The sequence below is a fragment of the Podarcis pityusensis genome, assembly GCF_964106645.2.
Source record: "Podarcis pityusensis genome assembly, chromosome: 6".
Taxonomy (NCBI): Eukaryota; Metazoa; Chordata; class Lepidosauria; order Squamata; family Lacertidae; genus Podarcis; species Podarcis pityusensis.
Genome location: NC_138030.1, coordinates 60,457,922 through 60,474,848, shown reverse-complemented (window position 1 = coordinate 60,474,848; position 16,927 = coordinate 60,457,922). Strand labels below are relative to the sequence as shown.

General features: G+C 42.1%; 1 protein-coding gene across 10 annotated transcripts in view; it reads right to left on the bottom strand.

Moving 5' to 3' along the window:
* The window catches only part of NFIA (nuclear factor I A), a 413,608-nt gene that overhangs the window by 280,353 nt on the left and 116,328 nt on the right, over positions 1 to 16,927 (bottom strand). For 7 of the 10 annotated variants that reach the window (XM_081011813.1, XM_081011818.1, XM_081011811.1 and 4 more), the window contains exon 2: positions 4,543 to 5,074. In XM_081011813.1, the coding sequence (XP_080867939.1) occupies positions 4,543 to 5,074 (532 nt within the window). Of the gene's footprint in view, positions 1 to 4,542; positions 5,075 to 10,862; positions 11,382 to 16,927 lie in introns of those variants that run through there. The other 3 variants (XM_081011815.1, XM_081011820.1, XM_081011819.1) reach the window with 3 other exon arrangements.

The window sequence follows — 16,927 nt, the reverse complement described above, 5'->3', positions numbered from 1 at the left end:
AGAGCTACGTATTCAAGGTTCCATTACTGAGGATCCAGTGCACTTGATGCTGAAGTGTAAGTTAAGTTCTCTATGAAACAGGGTTACATACTGAGAAGTCGGCACACCTAGGCTGCAACTTCACACGTTGATCTGGGTGTAAATCTTGTTGAACTTAAACCCACTTTTTCTGAGTAGACATGTGCAGTATTACACTAAAACTATAGATTAGGTTTATAATAGAATATGAAATTCTTTTTAGTGAGTCTTGTTTTACCCTACACATACCGTTCTAATTCAAAACCTTTGTGATCTTACACATGCTTTTTAGTAATAGGGAGCAGGTTCTCAATCTGTTACTATGGCCATCTGGTTAATCAGCAAATCATGCATAACTGTACAGTCATATGAAAGAATGACAACAGCAGTCACAAACCAATGAAAGCACATCATACCTAAACGACATTATTTTCCTTTGATTTAAATGAAATAAACACTGAATTTTTAAAAAGAACATTTTTTAAAAGGCTACATACCGTAATTAGAATAAAGTATGCACTGTCACAGTCATATGGAATAATGTGGTGTGATCAGAAATACTTTATATGGAATATATATACTTTTTGCAGGAAGATATCAAGGGTTACAAAATCTTGTGCCAGCTCTGTTTGAAGTGTTCAGAATTATTACAACAGCTTTTACATTATTGATAAATACCAAATGTTCTGTATTGCAGGATGATTGCAATAATGATCAATTGTACTAGAAGTATACAATGTACCTTTCAGATTTAGAACAAAGGTGCCCAAAATTTTGCAAAGGTATCTCACTATGCTTCATGACCGACTAACTCACATGGTGCTTCTTTACCAGCTATGGGGTAAATATCACCACCCTCCAAAATAATATACAATATTGGTTTATTATAGATGAAAAAAGGTGCTCTTTATATTACACTGTCACTTATCTCCAGAACTAAACACATTTTCACAGCTACCAAAACAAAATCAGCCTTGTCATGACTTTGGCTTCAGTTCTTAATAGCATTACAATCTATAGGAAAAGGTCTAATTCAATTACTATATCTTGGTCAGATTTTTAGATTTTAATTCAGCATTTTTAAACACACACACACACACACACACACACACACACACACACAGAGTTTTCAAAGCATTTGCTATGTTTAGGCTGCAAACCTTAATATACATGTACTTGCTAGAGAGTAAGGTTGTGGGACTTAGTTCCGAGTAAACATGCATAGGCTCATGCTGTTAAAACCATGCCTAAAACAGATAATGGTCAAAAACATCAGCTATTGTATGTGGCAGACAAAACACAAGCTAGCTTTGTCCATTTAAAATATCCTCAAAAAACAAAGAGAAATCTTTAACCTCTCACAGAACCCAGTGCTTGAGCTTAGAATCCCCTTTTACAATGTGATCATGTTAGCTGAAGTTGCTCTGCTGCAGTAAAAAACAAGGAAGTTCTCGCTTGAGTGCCTACTAATGAACAAAGGTTAACTTTATCTCAAAGGTCAAATGCCTGGTGGCGAAGGTTATGACCCTAACAACTTAAATGGTGACCCTGCCACGTGCCAAGTATATTGCAGATTCTGATACAGATCATCTGGTAAAGGGCTGGTCATAAATTTACTTTGGTATTATACTCCCACAAAGAATACTGTTTGTCACAACAGTTTCCAAGTTGTCATTTGATACATGGGCTAGAGAACTAAGAGGGGAAAAGCAATCCAAAGTTAAAGGTAGCACTACTGTATTTTGATGGTCTTAAAAAAGAAAGCTAAAACTCCGAATTGAAACCAATGTTTTAATTTCAGTGTACTTTAGCCACCTCTTTGCTCATAAATTCTTTTATTCACAGTTTTCTTTCAATCTTTGCAAGCTAGTTCACATCATTGTCAAATTTTACATCCCTGTTTCTACATGATTTCCTTAGGAGAATAATTTGTTTTTGTGGCTCAGACTTACTTCGCAAGCAGGAGCATTGTTTAGATTTGAGCACATGATTTTCTTGCAAATGACTATGTCCTGGCACAAGGAGGGGGCAAAGAAGAAGGAGGGAAAGAGTCCTCCACACAATTGTTATAAATACATATTTAAGAAGGAAAGGGACATCATACTGCAGAAATCATCAGGAATTAAAGTATCTTGGAACAGTACACGAAATAATAGCACTCTGAGTGAAAAGGCCACAATGGTTTTGGCAAATATCTGAAAGCACGTTTTGGAGTCTGAACCTCTTGCCAACACTGGCAACTTCTCAAAACTTTTAAGTAGAAAGAAACATTTTCTGTTTGCAGACCTTTGGGGATATAGAAGACGCTCCTCAGCTCAGCTGTATATACGTTGATCAACCTGCCTATTATTTTATACATTTTTATTGGCAACTATCGCAGCATAACTATAAGGTCAGTAAATCTTTTAAAGCAAATCAGGTTGATCTGAAGACAAAGGGCCTTTAAGATTTTCTTCTGAAATGCTCTTGTTGCGCATACAGTACAAGTTGCCATTACTGCAGCTCTGCAAGAGCCAATCACTATTAACTTGGCCAACGTTCAGGTTTAACAAAGGAGTCTGGGATACATCAGCGCAAGAAAGAAAGAAACTACAACCATTACCCCCAATGAAGGTTGTCCGATCGTAATGCAAATTGTTACTATGTTCTCAAATACACAGCGTCATTGAAATATTTTCTACAACACAAACGAACTGAAAAAGAGTGTGATATATTACACCTGCGGAAAAAGTAAGTTAAGATGTAAAAAAACACACTTTATAAGGATCTGCAAACACGAATACTCCCCCAAAAGCAGTTTACCTATATATGAAAATACCATTGGCATCCTTAAAAAGAGGGAGAGTCAAAGCTCACAAAGGTGATCATTACCAGATTTACTAGGCTCTATTGTTAGCATAGCAACACAACCGTACCACAGAATATTGCCAGATATATATTCCATAATGGAAGCAATTGATTATATTATGCCTGATTGCATTAATATATAACAGTAACTTTGTTAAGGTGATACTATGAGTATTTGTAATCAATATAACAACTACTTTCAATTAACTGCCATGGATTATTTTAAAAATCAATCTACAATGCATGTCCTGAGTCAACAGATGTATGAAGATAGCTTGCAACATGCTGTTAGCACCAAACATTTTTAATGAAAGCATCCATATTTTAAATCTTTAACTGATTCATCAGCTTTCCATAAAGTCTCGCAGAAAATCCTACAATGAAGTTGGGTCTACAGTCTATCATAGGCAGTTCTTAATTAACAAATTGAACACTGGTATTTATTCTTTTAAAAAATAAATGAAAAAGCATCCACACCACAGTACTTCAGAAACACATCGCATATTCACCAATCTTTTTGGACATGTCACTCAGCGTAAGTACACAATGCAAATAACAGAATCACGTATATCTGCAAACTTAAAGCAAGCCACCCTTTCTAGGAGAAAAGCACAAAACCTCTTCATAATCATACATGCCAATGATTTCAACAACATTACTAAATGACAAGATGTCACACAACAAAGTCCAATTACCATTTTCCATAAGACCATCCAACAGCCACCAATGTACCTAGCACCTAAAAATGCTAGATCAGATTAAAACTGTTAAGCTTATTAAATTTCCTCTCCAATCTGATCCAAACTGAAATATTGAAATGTCTGAGTCACAGAGAGACAAGTGGCTTGCTTTGAAACTGCTAGGCCTAATTACTGAGAAACTATGAATTTGACTAAAACAAGGTTACGGGAAAATGCACACTGTCTTGATCAGTAACAGCACTTATCTGTTACTAGTGGCAGGTATATGATAGTCACAGCCAGAAGTACAGTTGCAAACAATGCATGATCCATTTTCCTGAATCTCACGTGTTAAACTAGCAACCCATCCTTTAAAAGCAGTAATATCCTACCCACAGGCGGAGGTTACCAGGAACTTTTTGTTTCCCCCTCTTTCATTAGGCAGGTGTTTTCTTACCAATGGCAATTAAAATCAACAGTTTGTGTATCTGTGAGGAGTCATCACTGCATGCTCAGTGTTTTTTCTTAAGGCGGCCAAATTTTGGATATTTAACCATACTGTATTACAGATTGGGCTTGTAAGTTTTTTTATAGTTATTACTGATTTCCTCACAAAATAGTGAACTTTGAACATGTTGAGCAAAATAATCACTCAGATATACACAGTACCCTCATTTCCAATCTTTAACCAGGCCTAGAAATATTTTGTACATACAGTCTCCATCTTCATACTACAGTTCCGTCCTTATGAAAAAGCTTCAAAAAGGCAGAATGTTAGGTTACAATGTAAAAAAACCCTCATGTTTTTGCAATCACCTTTTATTAACAGCTTTGCAATACAACACAGGATGTCTATATCCTCTCCACTACTGGTTAAACTTCAACCACTATCACAGCCACGCTGCCAACCAGCATGGTGGATGCAAGCACAGATTAGCCTAATCGTTTGGTTGAAAAAGTCATTAAAAGTTGAACAACTTGGGATAAAGGCACTTACCTGCTGCGTGCACAAAGTATGCCAAATATAAATCGAGTTCCTTAACAGAAACCCCTATATGATGCGGCTGTACGCACAGCCCTGGATTTGAGCACTGTGGGGACTTTACAAGGCGTTCGCCATCAGTACTTTCAAGCGGAATACCTTTAAATAAAATCACCATAACAAGGTCCAACCTCCAGACCTTATCTGCCTGGCGTAAGCAGTCAATTCTTCTCATCTTGCCCTTCTGGTCTGGATTGGAAAGAACACAACATGGAGGTTTTTTCCCCGTGACAGTTAGAACAAAATCCTCCCGATACTCAGGCCTGATGTCTTTCCGTAGTTTTGCCAGAAGTCTGGACGCCCATTTTTGTTTGACCTCAGGTTTTTCACTTAGCAATTCATCCTTCACAGCTCTCTCTTCTTCTTTTGACATGCGTTTCTCGTGTTTTTTAAAGTATTTTCGCTTTCGAGCTTGTAGGTTGAACCATGTGTATGCAAATGCTCGGACGTGGGGAAGAAGTGCTTCAATGAAGGGATGGAATTCATCCTGGAAGGAATTAAAATGAAGAATTATAAGAAGGAATAATTAGCATCGCAAAAGCTTTGTTTGTTTCACTAATAGTCGTCATAACTTACAAGCAGGCAATTTTAAGTCATCAGAACACAGGGAGGACCAAATCATTGTAGTGGATACACCAGGTAAAATCATAAACATATCCAATAACCCAATTTTCTGTAGTCACTAGGCCTCATTCAGAAAAAAATAATAAGGCAAAACCGCTTAAACACAAGTGTTGAAAACATCCTGGCATGCCAATCCTAATCACATTCGCTCAGAAATAAGTCCTCCTAAAATCCATGGGATGGACTTCTAAGCAAATGTACTTCGGATCAGGATGTAAGGGTATAAGCCTGAAACCACTGACTTTACAATAGTTCCCTTTAAGTCAATAGACAAGTCCAGAATCAGTAACCTGAGGTTGGCAATAAGTTTTTTTGTGATCTTAATCCCAACTGAAAGCAGGGATATATTTCTTTGCTCTTTCCGTGACCCTTCTGTGAATGGTGCGGCCACTGTAGCATATGCCCACCGATTTGGCAAAACCTAAACATCTGGATGCCAATTAGCACTGGTATGTCAAACCTGATGTACAGTACAAACTTTTCCTAAAATGTATTTTAAAGTATCGACCTGTAATGTAACAGAATTTCAAATTAGGATTATGTAAATAGAATCGAATATATGATTATTTTAATAGTAAGGAAACATAAAATGCTATCACATTTTCTAAACCTATGCAATAAAATCCTCAAAATGTGGAATTCTGAAAGGTTTCTCCGATCTTTATATATAAAACGAAAACTGTATATAACACATCACGAGTACAATTTTCTTTTACTTAAGTTTGTTTAAATGATAAAAAGAACCCTGGAAGCTAGAAAGTTTGTATACAGATCCAAAAAGCTATTAAATAAAACACCTAGATTTGTACAGTGTAATAAAATGTGGATAATAAATCATTGACATTATACGTATTACTTTAATTTGCCCTTTTATAAAAATAGAAAAAGACATTTAAACGTTTATCCCACATCAATGAACATATTGAAATAGAGGTCATGGATCAAACTTTTAAATAAAGGTGTGCACACTGCAAATGCCGCAAAGGCCATACAGGTCATTGGAAATGTATTATAATCATTATGTATATTATTTATATGCATGCAATTAGTTATGGAAGTACCTATAGAAAAACATATGCTATTAAAATATCTGATCCTGTAAACACACAGCTGTGAAATGTGATTATTTCTCCTACTGAAACTGGCATGCATTTGGAAGAGGTGCTATCACTGTCAACATATGTTTTTATAAACATGGACTTTCTCCTATGCATAAAAGTACACATACTTATGTAGCAAAGAAGTTGGCAACTTATTTCTTCGTGCAATTCCTTAATTTATGAAATGTGTTACTATAAACGTTACTAAAATAATTTCATATTTTTTTTAAAAAAAAGAAGCATCTCTATTTAACGCTTTGCAAGGTCTCTTTTCTACTCAATTAAATACAGGTGTGAAAGAAAGAAAAAGCGCCCAAATGATTCTAAAAATTGTGGGCCTCTCTGGACCGCAAATGGTTAATTGCTGTATACTGTATCTAAAATATAACAGACAAATGACAATTTGTTACATATTTCAGTAGAAAAGATTCTTAGAAAGTACATAAAGGGGCCAAAACATATTGCTGGGAATGGAAGGGATAGGCATTTGCATGAATGTTTAGCTGGGTCTAATATATAAAATAGACATTTCACAAAATGATGATTTCTGACACTCCTTTGAAACAACCCAGCTTTATATGTCAAAGAAGTATAAAAGACATATTGGGAGAATAGCAGTTTCAACAGCAGTAGATCAAAGGCAGAATGCTTATTTGCATTTTCAAAAATGAACTTTTAAAAAAACACACACACATACCAAATGTATCACTAATAGAGGCTGCCACTAAGAGCAAAGTAAACTATTACGCAGGATACAACACACCGAGGCCTTTTTCACACGCACACAGAGACACAGTTCAGAATAGTCAACAGCATCACAAATGGGGCCTTTTATAATGTTTTATCTTCTATGCTGTATAAAACATTTGCTAAAGTAATTTACTGCAAAATAAATGATCACTTCAGATATTGGCTTTATCCTAAAAACTGTTTTCTACACTTCATTAACTAACCTTGTATGCTCGCAGTCCTTCCTGGCTCTAACTTGAACTCCTTCCCAACTATACTTCTTTTATTCTATTGTAAAGCCGAGTCAATAGCACATGGTTAAAAAAGGTAAAAAATAGCTAAAAGATTTATGTAAAAGCTTCAAAAACCACCAAATGGCCTTGAAATAATGATACAGTGAAGAGGTCCATCATTGCTGATATAAGGACTGTTAAGCAAATAGGATTTGTCAAGATTGTAGATGGGAGGTTTACTGCTTTTTCAAAATAATTCTACCTCATGTACAAATATACCCTTTTTAAAAAGAAAGCCTCCAAAATCTCACTGTGAAGGTATTAGAAAAGGAGCAATAATATATATCCAACAACTGAGATGAATTACAGCTTTATATTTTATGTTACATTACGGTTTCTTCAATTACCAAGGTTTTCCTGGTGAATTTAAGAAATGTCCAGGTATGTGTGCATAATCACTTTAAAAGATTAAAAGTAGCCAATTCAAAAAGTGGTAATGGGGTCTTTGTCCTAAGTTAGGATTAGAACCAAAACTTCTCATAAAGTTTAGTAAGTTGCATTTTGAACAAGGAAGATTGCTTTAAAAAGAGCATATGCATCTTCCATTATTATTTGCCGGGGCTGGGTAAGGGGAGATAACAAAAGTGAGTTTATAAATCCTTTCTGCGGCTCGTAAGTATTGCGCTTCAACAAGCACAGCTAAAGTTTGGCTCCCAGAACAAAACAAAAAAATTGGTGTATATTTGTAAATGAGAAAAGGCGACCGGAAAAATAATCTGAGCCCCTCTACAAATAAAAGCATGCAACATTATAGCAATCTTTGGAAACACATTTGCGCTGCTCCGTTTGAAAGTTAGTCAGCTCTATAAACTCTCAAAGCATCAATACTTCTATAAACCATAGGCCAACGTATATTTGCCTGCACATCTATGATGAGCTGTTAATGTAAAGCCAGGACAATGTCAGATAAACAGCAAGTAGGTAAATCACCTATAGTGGTGTGGAGGGGGCCACGGAGTAGATAACCCTTTAACAGGTACTTTGTCCTAGTCTTCCAGCTCCATTAGCCGGGTATATGTGCTTTATGAGTATGTTTTAAATCATACTAGACAAATTTAAAGGAGACAAGGGTTTTGAAACGCTAATACAACTACTTAAGCCTTTCCTAATAGTATAACTTATGGTTTATATGTATCTAGTTCTATATTCGAAACACTCTTGGTGGGTTGTATAAAGACGCCTTTGAATACCTAGACGCTATTTCCAAATGTGCAATGAGAATGCAGAGCGCTTTGCAGCAGAATGTCTCTTACGTTAAGATTTCCTTTTATATGTGCTATAACTATCTGAAATCTGCATGCTGTATGGTTGGGCCTACTAAAAACCAGAATACCCAGATACAGTATGCATACGAGTGTGTGTGTGTGTGTGTGGTGAGGGGGAGAGTGGGCAGCTTGAGGCAGGTGTATGCATGTGTTTTAAAGAGTGGGAGATCTGTACTACCCTGTGTAAATAAATCAAAAGGGGGGGGGGGATAACTGGGTTGAGTTCTCCATGAAGTAAGACAAAACTTTTCACTAGATCTAGTCTTCGGACGATGTACAGAAGCTCCAAACACATTCCAGTGTATGTTTGTGGCATCTGCCTATAATCGACTTTGAGGTTGTTAACATAGTTAAGCTGCATTGTGTACCAATTCTGGTTGCAAGTTCATGGATTACAGGTTAGGCAGCGAGGCTCTGTCAGTGACTGAGTGTTATCCACACCTAAGCATTTACTTGGTCATCTTGCAAAATCCACTGTGAAGCCCTCTTTTAAAAGGAACCCACACATGCACTTCAAAACCCATACAAAGGCAGGAAATAATATTGGACGCTTGGGTCCCCAAGTGTTTCACCCCAAAATCATCATCACATCCTGCTAACTGAAGGTGGGTAGCAGCACTCTGTGCCAGAAAGACGTCTTGAAATGGTAATGAAAGAACTTTATCTAAATCCTCTAGAAACTTTCACCGTGTAAGACTGGGAGGCAACAAACTTCCAACCAAGATTACTGAGTTGCAGAAAGAGAAGGGAAAGGGAAGGCACACACACGTATATATATAAATGAATACATATTGGGGCTATGTTTCTAAATTGTGGAAATAAATCCGAGAAAGAAGATAGGGTGTGTGACTGTTATCTGAAGATTTGGCGCTACCCTAAAGTTTTCTTTGGGCGGGGGGGGGGCACCACGCGGGGGTGGGTAGGATCGTGTTTGAGGTTAGAAAGGAAAGTTGTCCGAAGTCTTAGGGAGCAGTTTCCCATGTGTTGCATAGGCGTCAGGAACAGAACCCTTCCGATTCAGAGAAGTGTAATCGGAACGGGATCTGGAGAGGTGGGTGCGAGGTGGGGGTGGTAGGGTGGGAATCAGGTCCGAAATTATTGCCAGCCCACGAAGAACTTAAGAGCTGCTGCGTTGCAAACAAAAGGGGTCGAGCAACTTTATGCGAGAAGAAACTGCCTTCCCCGCCTCCCCTTTCTGCAAGCAGGACGTTGCAAGCCCAACTTCCCAAAGGAAACAACCCCAGGCGAACGTGACACCCGAGCAAGTGACAAGGCGCACTGGAGGCAGCCGGGGAGGCAGCTCTGGGCTGGGATCGCTGGGCAGGGACATGCAAGGGCTGCAGTGCCCGCCGAGGATCCCGAGCTGGGTTTGGTGCACGAGAGGAGCGGGAGGGCAGGCGCTGCAGGAGGCGCTGCAGCAGGAACCGAAGCAGCAGCAGCAACGAGGGGCTCCGGCTAAGAAACGCCCGGGGGTTCCTGAAACATCCAGCTAGCCGTGCAAAAACCCCGTGCAATGTCTGGAAGGGCCAGAGCCCTGGGCATAGGTGCAATGCATCTCTCTCTGGCACTACGTCTCCGCCTGAGACTCAAACCGAGGGAGCCGCTGCAAAAGCACCAGCCACACAAATTCGAGGCTGCTGAACAAAAAGTGTGCGAGGAGTTTGGGGAGGTATAGCAATGCAGCTCGAGCAATGGGGAGGGGGGAGAGAGATGCATGCAGCACGCAGCTACTCAATGCTACACTTTAAAAACAAAACAGAAAGCATCTAACTGTATCTGTGTCGTGTGTTGCTCCATTTGCATGCATTCGTCGCCTCGGAAGCACAAACAGTGAGTATTGATTTCAGATGACCAAGCATGTAATGGGGTTGCACGACTGCGAAACACGTGCAGATCGTCCTCGAACGCGCGCACACGAACACGCACACACGGGATTTCGGCGCGACCCCCTCCGGCCGCCTCCGCCAGATCCCCCTTCCCTCCGGCAGGGACGTCTGCGCACCCCAATATTAATTAAACCCTTAATAACGAGGCGCCATTAGCCATGTGTCGCTACAAATGGCCGTGCAAGAGCAGGAATGCAAGTGAGTGGGAAAGAAAAGTTACTTTCCGCCCGCGGGATTTCGCCCTCCCGCCCTCTGCGCCCCCTTCCCGCCGCCAGGCTCCCCCGAACCCCCGGCCAAGACAGACAGACGAGCAGACAGACAGAGAAGCCCCTTGCCCTCCTCCTCGCCCCCCCCAATGAATCCGAAGAAGCTTCTTACCTGGGTAAGACAGAGAGGAGAATACATGGTTGCTGCGGGGGGGTTTGTGGCTTGGAGGTGTGTGAGTGAGAGGGAGAGAGAGAGAGAGAGAGAGAAAGGGAGGGAGGGAGGGAGAGAGGGAGGGAGGGAGAGAGAGAGAGAGAGAAGAGAGAGAGAGAAAAAGAAAGAGGGGGGAACAGCCGAGCCTGCTTCTTGCTTTCACATTTCCAACTCTGCTCAACTGCAGCCAGCAGCGCTGATCAGCTCCATGAGCTGAACTTTAACCCCGCCTAGAGTTTCCCTAGCCTACACGCTAGACATGTCTCCTGTGCCCGGGCGTTAAAGGCATAGCGCGCACTTCCCCCCGCGCTCGCAGCCCGGGCAGCCTCTCGACAGCGCCCGGCTCCCTCCAGCTTCCCCGGGAACCTGCCCGCGCGCCTCCTGCTCCTGCTGCTGCTCCGCTCTGCACCGCTCCGCCAGCAGCAGCAGCAGCAGCTCGCTCGCTGCCTTGCCCGGGGGAGGGGGGCTGCGGTGCTACTGCTCGGCCAGCCCTCCCGATCCCCGATCCCAGACTCTCAGTGCATTACTGGGTAGCGCAAGCTGCAGGAGCCGTTTGCAGGCAGGGCTCCCGAGCGGCGAGAGGCTCTGCAGGATGTGCTTAAGCAAACAAAACTACTTTTCCATATTTCTGCCGCTTTCGCGCTCCCCTCCCCCTCCACGAACGCTCTCGCTCTCCCCCACCCCCACTTCTCTCCCCACCCCCACCCTCATCCACAAGACCTTCAAGGAGATCGTCTTAAGGACTTTGGACTAAACTTTCGCCATTCGTCTCATGCGGAAAGAGGCTTTCCGAAATCTTACAGTAGCAGTAGCACCCATAGAAAGCATATAGATACAGATACAGAGCATTTCCTAAGGGCTGGCAGACAAGTCGCGGCGCACTGTGGATTTGAAACTTTGCAAATTGTTTTTCCAGAAATCGTGTCCCCAAATAAAGCACTAATGGGTGGGGCTTTCTACATTGTTTTGTTTAAATATGAAGGCTAATAAGACATTAAGTGTGCGGCTTCTAATAATTGTGGATATATTTGTATGGACTGCTTTGTATGAGAGCATGATCACCAGCTGAGAGTAGAGCCAAACACATTTGTTCAGAACTTTCTAGCTCTTGGCATATGAATGTCGGTTAAAAAACAAAACTCAGGGCACTTTATAGCCAAGGATGCTTATTTTACTAATAATGCACAGCTTCAAAACTGCACTGCAACCCTCAAGCAATAAAGTTACTACTTAAAGTTGCTCAACTTTGAATTGAGCCTTCTGTCCTTTATTTATCTTATAATGCATTGTTTTGGCACAAGAAAGGTTTGGTTTTGGGGGTTTGGAAAGTTTCCAGTCAGACAACTTTTCTTTTATTGAGTCTTACATTTTCTCTCTAGTCTTTCTTCAGTCTCCTAAGTGGCATCCTCTCTAGTCTTCCTTTCATTTCCCCAAATGCTGCAGCTTTCAGACACTTGCATATCCACAACCATTCATAATTTTTTTAAAAAAAAAAAACACGTAAAGAGGAAGAGAATACCACAAGACATACCACATTCAGCATGCATGACTTCTGATGTGGACCAGAGATCTAGGTGTTTCGAATTTAAGAATGTTTTAAAATACTGCAAGGACTTTTAGAGGAAAATACATTGCCCAAGGCTATTAAGGGAGGAGGCCTAAGTCGCTATATCATTTTTATCTCCTGGAGGCCCTTCCTTTTCCCAAGTTGAGTGCTTCACTAAAATTATCATTTGTGGATTGCAGATGTCTAAGCTAAGTGCAAAATTACCTTCAGTTTTCATTCATACCTTTTAAAAAAAGAATAAAAAGAATGGCCCAATACCTGTCAGTGATATAATGACATGGAAACACACCCAACTAAACCTTTTCTGGGATCTCTCAGCTTTCCAAGTTTCCTTGACAGAACTTTCTGGCTGACAGTCTTACAAAAAGCTAAAACACTGAGGAAAAAGAAGTGACTAAAGTACTGATTTTTTTATATAAAAAAAACCTCACTTATGATTTACGACTTTCAATTTGTTCCCTAGCATGCTATGTCTTTCCTTTATTTACTCATCTGCCCCTCTCTCCCAAGAGTAGCTGGTGGTCCAATGGTAGTCATACATTGACCTCCTTTGTGCTCCCTACATATTGTATACATACTGCCTGCTCCCACAACCAATTCAGCACATAGCAGTCACCAGATAGTCCTGCATGTGCCTATTCTTAACCAGGCTAGGCCAACCAGTCACCGCATTTGCCACCATGCACAAGTTGTTCAAAATGTACAGAGATGCTGCTACAAACACTGAGAAAGGGGTGTTTGTCCTGAAACTGACAGCAGAATGTGAACAGGGCAATAAATGCACCACTGCTTTAGCCACAGACTTGTAGCCCAGCCTGACTTTACAGCATAGTTGTGCGAATAGTGTGAACGGTGGCATGACTAGGCAGACAAGTTAGCTGGGAATAGTACTTTATAAGACCCAAATGTCTGTGGGATATGTTTTAGCAAGAGAGAACACAATCATTTTACACATATACTAATGTTTTTCACCTTTTCCCAGTCTCACGTGCCATAAAACATCAATCCTCTCTGTGTATGTGTATTCATCCCATATACATACATATACGCGCGCACACACACATATGCATCCCTACGAATGCTTAGGGAGATGTTTTAAGATTTCCCTTAATCCACAAAGCAGACAGGGGAAGGCTAATTTGTCAGCGAGGCAGGATCGGGCCCTTGGCTCCGCTGCCGTCGCTGGCAGACGGCTTTGCCGTACGATTTCCAGCTCTTTGTGGTTAGGAATATTATCTTAAGTAACTTTTGGCGCCCTTCGTAAGACTTTTGGACGTGGGATGATTGTTTGCGCCCTCTAGGCAGACGTTGCATCCAAGTTCAGGCACTGAGCCTTTGCACATCCGCTCCCTCCTCGCCTTCCCCACCCCCTCCCGAGAAGCCTACACAAAAATGCTCTCACATCCGCGCGCGCCCTCTGGATCCCCCATAAACATACAGACACACGAGTGTGTAGCTGGGCAAGGCACAAACATAATATAAACTTTAAGCTTCCCTCCTCAAAAGAGGCGCAAACCTCGCTTCAAGCCCCCGAAAAGGTTTCCTCAGGAAGATTCCCCCACAGAGGGGAGGAGGGGAAGTCCGTCGTCCCGAGGGTATAAAAAGAGAAATAACAAGAAGCGTGGGAGGCGGGGGAGAGGGAGAGAGGCGGTCAAATACACTTAGAGGATCCCGCTTCATTAAAAACATTGCAGACGAAGATCTGGCTGAAGCCAACATTGTCTCTTTAAAAGGGGAACTTCGAAAAGTGCTATAGGCTGCTGCTGCTGCTGCTGCTACCGTGAAATGGTATATGTCTCTCTGTGAAGAGACTTTCTGCCGTGAGCCCTCCTCCTATCCATATTCTACCTGGCACGCTGCCCGGCATTGCATTTGCCATGTTTTATTTGCAGAAACTTTTACCTCGCCAGCCTCGGTGAAATCCTCTTAGATATATAAATTACGTCGCGGAGGGTTCACTTATACGGACCATCTTGAATATATATCAAGGAGAGACTTAACGGGAAATCGCATTAATATGATTTAAAAACTTTTTAGGCAAGAGAGATCTTTAAACCACTTCCTCGGGGTTAGTTCCGCTGGTCGAAAGCGGGAGCTTGCTCCGGAGCAGAGTCGCTCGACCACCGGCAAATGACAAGTGAAGTCACGACTAGTCGATACTTTCCATGCCATTCCCCTCCCCCAATTGCAGTTTTCTTTACTTTAAAGCAATTGGGGGTAGTCTCCCCCCCCCCGGGAAAAAAGTCAGAGCGGGGTAGTTTCCTCGCAGCTACTTTTCTAGTGAGGATTTCGCTGCCTTGGCTCTTAAAGCGAGATCTGCCTACTCGAGCGCCCTGGCCGCTGAGAAACTGGGGGCCCCGTTGGCGTCCATTGCCCGGCGCGAAGAAGACGTCCAAACTTCCGCTTTAGAAGAGCGGGCTTAAGGAGTCTGCGATGAAGTTCCCGAAGCGTTTCGGAAAGCCCTGGCCTTGGCCAGCTCGAGGACTCAAGGACCTCCTGCACGGCTGCAGGCGAGGGTTTTACACCGGAAAGGGCTGCCAGAGGCTATTTCGGTCGCAAGTGTGTGGTTGGTTATGTTGGACTTGGTTTCTACTGAGAGCTCCGATCCAGAGAAAGACAGCCAGCCTGGCTCCCAACCAGCAAGTTCTAACTCTCCCAATTCTCTGGAGTTCAGTGCAGGAAGGAGGAAAGAGAAGAGAGGGAATATATATCATGCCACCTACCTACCCGTGCGCGCGTTTACGCGCTCTCTCTCTCTCTCTCTCTCTCTCACACACACACACACACACACACACGGATCTTACAATTCTCACAATCCCTCCTCACATAAGCAAATTTCACTCGCTGGGTGAGATTCAGAGTTCAGCCCTTCTCAGTCCCACTGATTTAAACGGTAGTCAAGTGAGTGCCTAAAACTGCAGCTCAGATCAACAACGAGAGTTCAAAGTGTTTATCTTTGACTGGTCCCAGTAAATGAAGAAGAGGGGTCACAAACTCCAGACGTGCCTACCCAATACGCAGTGCATACACACGTTCGAGGGACTCATCCAACGGTCAAGCATAGAAGCATAGTTTGCAACAGAGATCATGAAGAAGAATTCAACAGGGCAGGGTCCTCCAAAGCACTTTGAAGTCTTCCGCCCTAATCATGCCTACTTGGGAGTAAATCCCCGTGCAATCAGTGGGACCTGTAATCATGTTAAGGGCGGGGGACACCCTCGATTCCTCCAAAGCACTTTCATATCTTAGGATGCCCCCAATCACGAGTAACAGTGGTTCGAACCAGGCGATGATCGGAACACACCAGAATAAAATAGCAAACAAACAAAAACAACAGTGCAGTCAGAAAAGGGGGGGGCTCACTGGTGTCATCTCCTCTCCTGCATAAGAAATATCGGCAGCAGAGTATATATTTGGGACAAGGTTGCTGCAGAAACGCTCAAGGGTTTCAATCACAGAGCACAAAGGTGAATGCAACGTTAAGCAGAACTGATCGCGCCATGCACTTTCACTGAGAGAAAACTTGGTTTTGTTATTACAGATCTCTCAGCAAAATCCAAATGTATTATATAGCTCTGCGCTGGTTTGACAGCTACCAACTATCCCTCGGTGCGCCGAGCAGAGAGAACTTTAAAGAAGAGGGAGGGACGAACGCCACTCGCTCTTTTCCACCTCCTTCCACTTTGGATATTTTGAACATTACAACATCCAGCCTGTTCTCTTATTGGATGGCGCTCTAGTCCATCATAGACATTTGCTACATTGATTAGAGAATGGGCTTGTCAATTACATCCCTAGTCTAGACGCTTCCTTTTGTGTTGGGCTGGCTGCCGATCCCAGACGTCTTTTTACAGAGCTGAGCACGTACATTTTTTTGGGGGGGGGGGTTACACCGAGCAAGCTCAGCGGTTTTCTCAGATCGCTGGGGGGCGGGGGGGAGAAAAGTCTAGTGCACGCAGCAAAACCCACCCACTCTGCCTCTTATCTGGTATATAGTGCGCACACGGGCAAACGCAGTCCGTTAAACCTTACTTTGCAGCAATTAACACAGGTTACAAAGCAAACATCTGCAATACAATAGCCATTAAAACCTCACGTCAACCACATTCTCTTTTCCGTTTTTGAAAGCATGGAAATAAAAGGCTGAAGAAGACGCGTCCACGTACCATGGCAATGTAAATAAAGAGTACGTGAGAAACTTTAAAAGGTCGAGTCAATGGGCTTCATCATTAGTTCTCACACGTTGCTCTTTTCCATAAAAAATAAATAAACTAAACTTCTAGCAACTGAAAATCATAAAGAATTTTTTTTAAAAAGGTAGTTAATTACCAAGCTGCTGGGTAAGCTTTTTAAAATATAAATAAATAAATGACACCTTCCGAATCAAAACGATTTGTGATGGACTCTCTCTAGCCTGTTTTTGAAAGCGATCCAAGCCGGGTTGGCTGGGTTCTCAGAT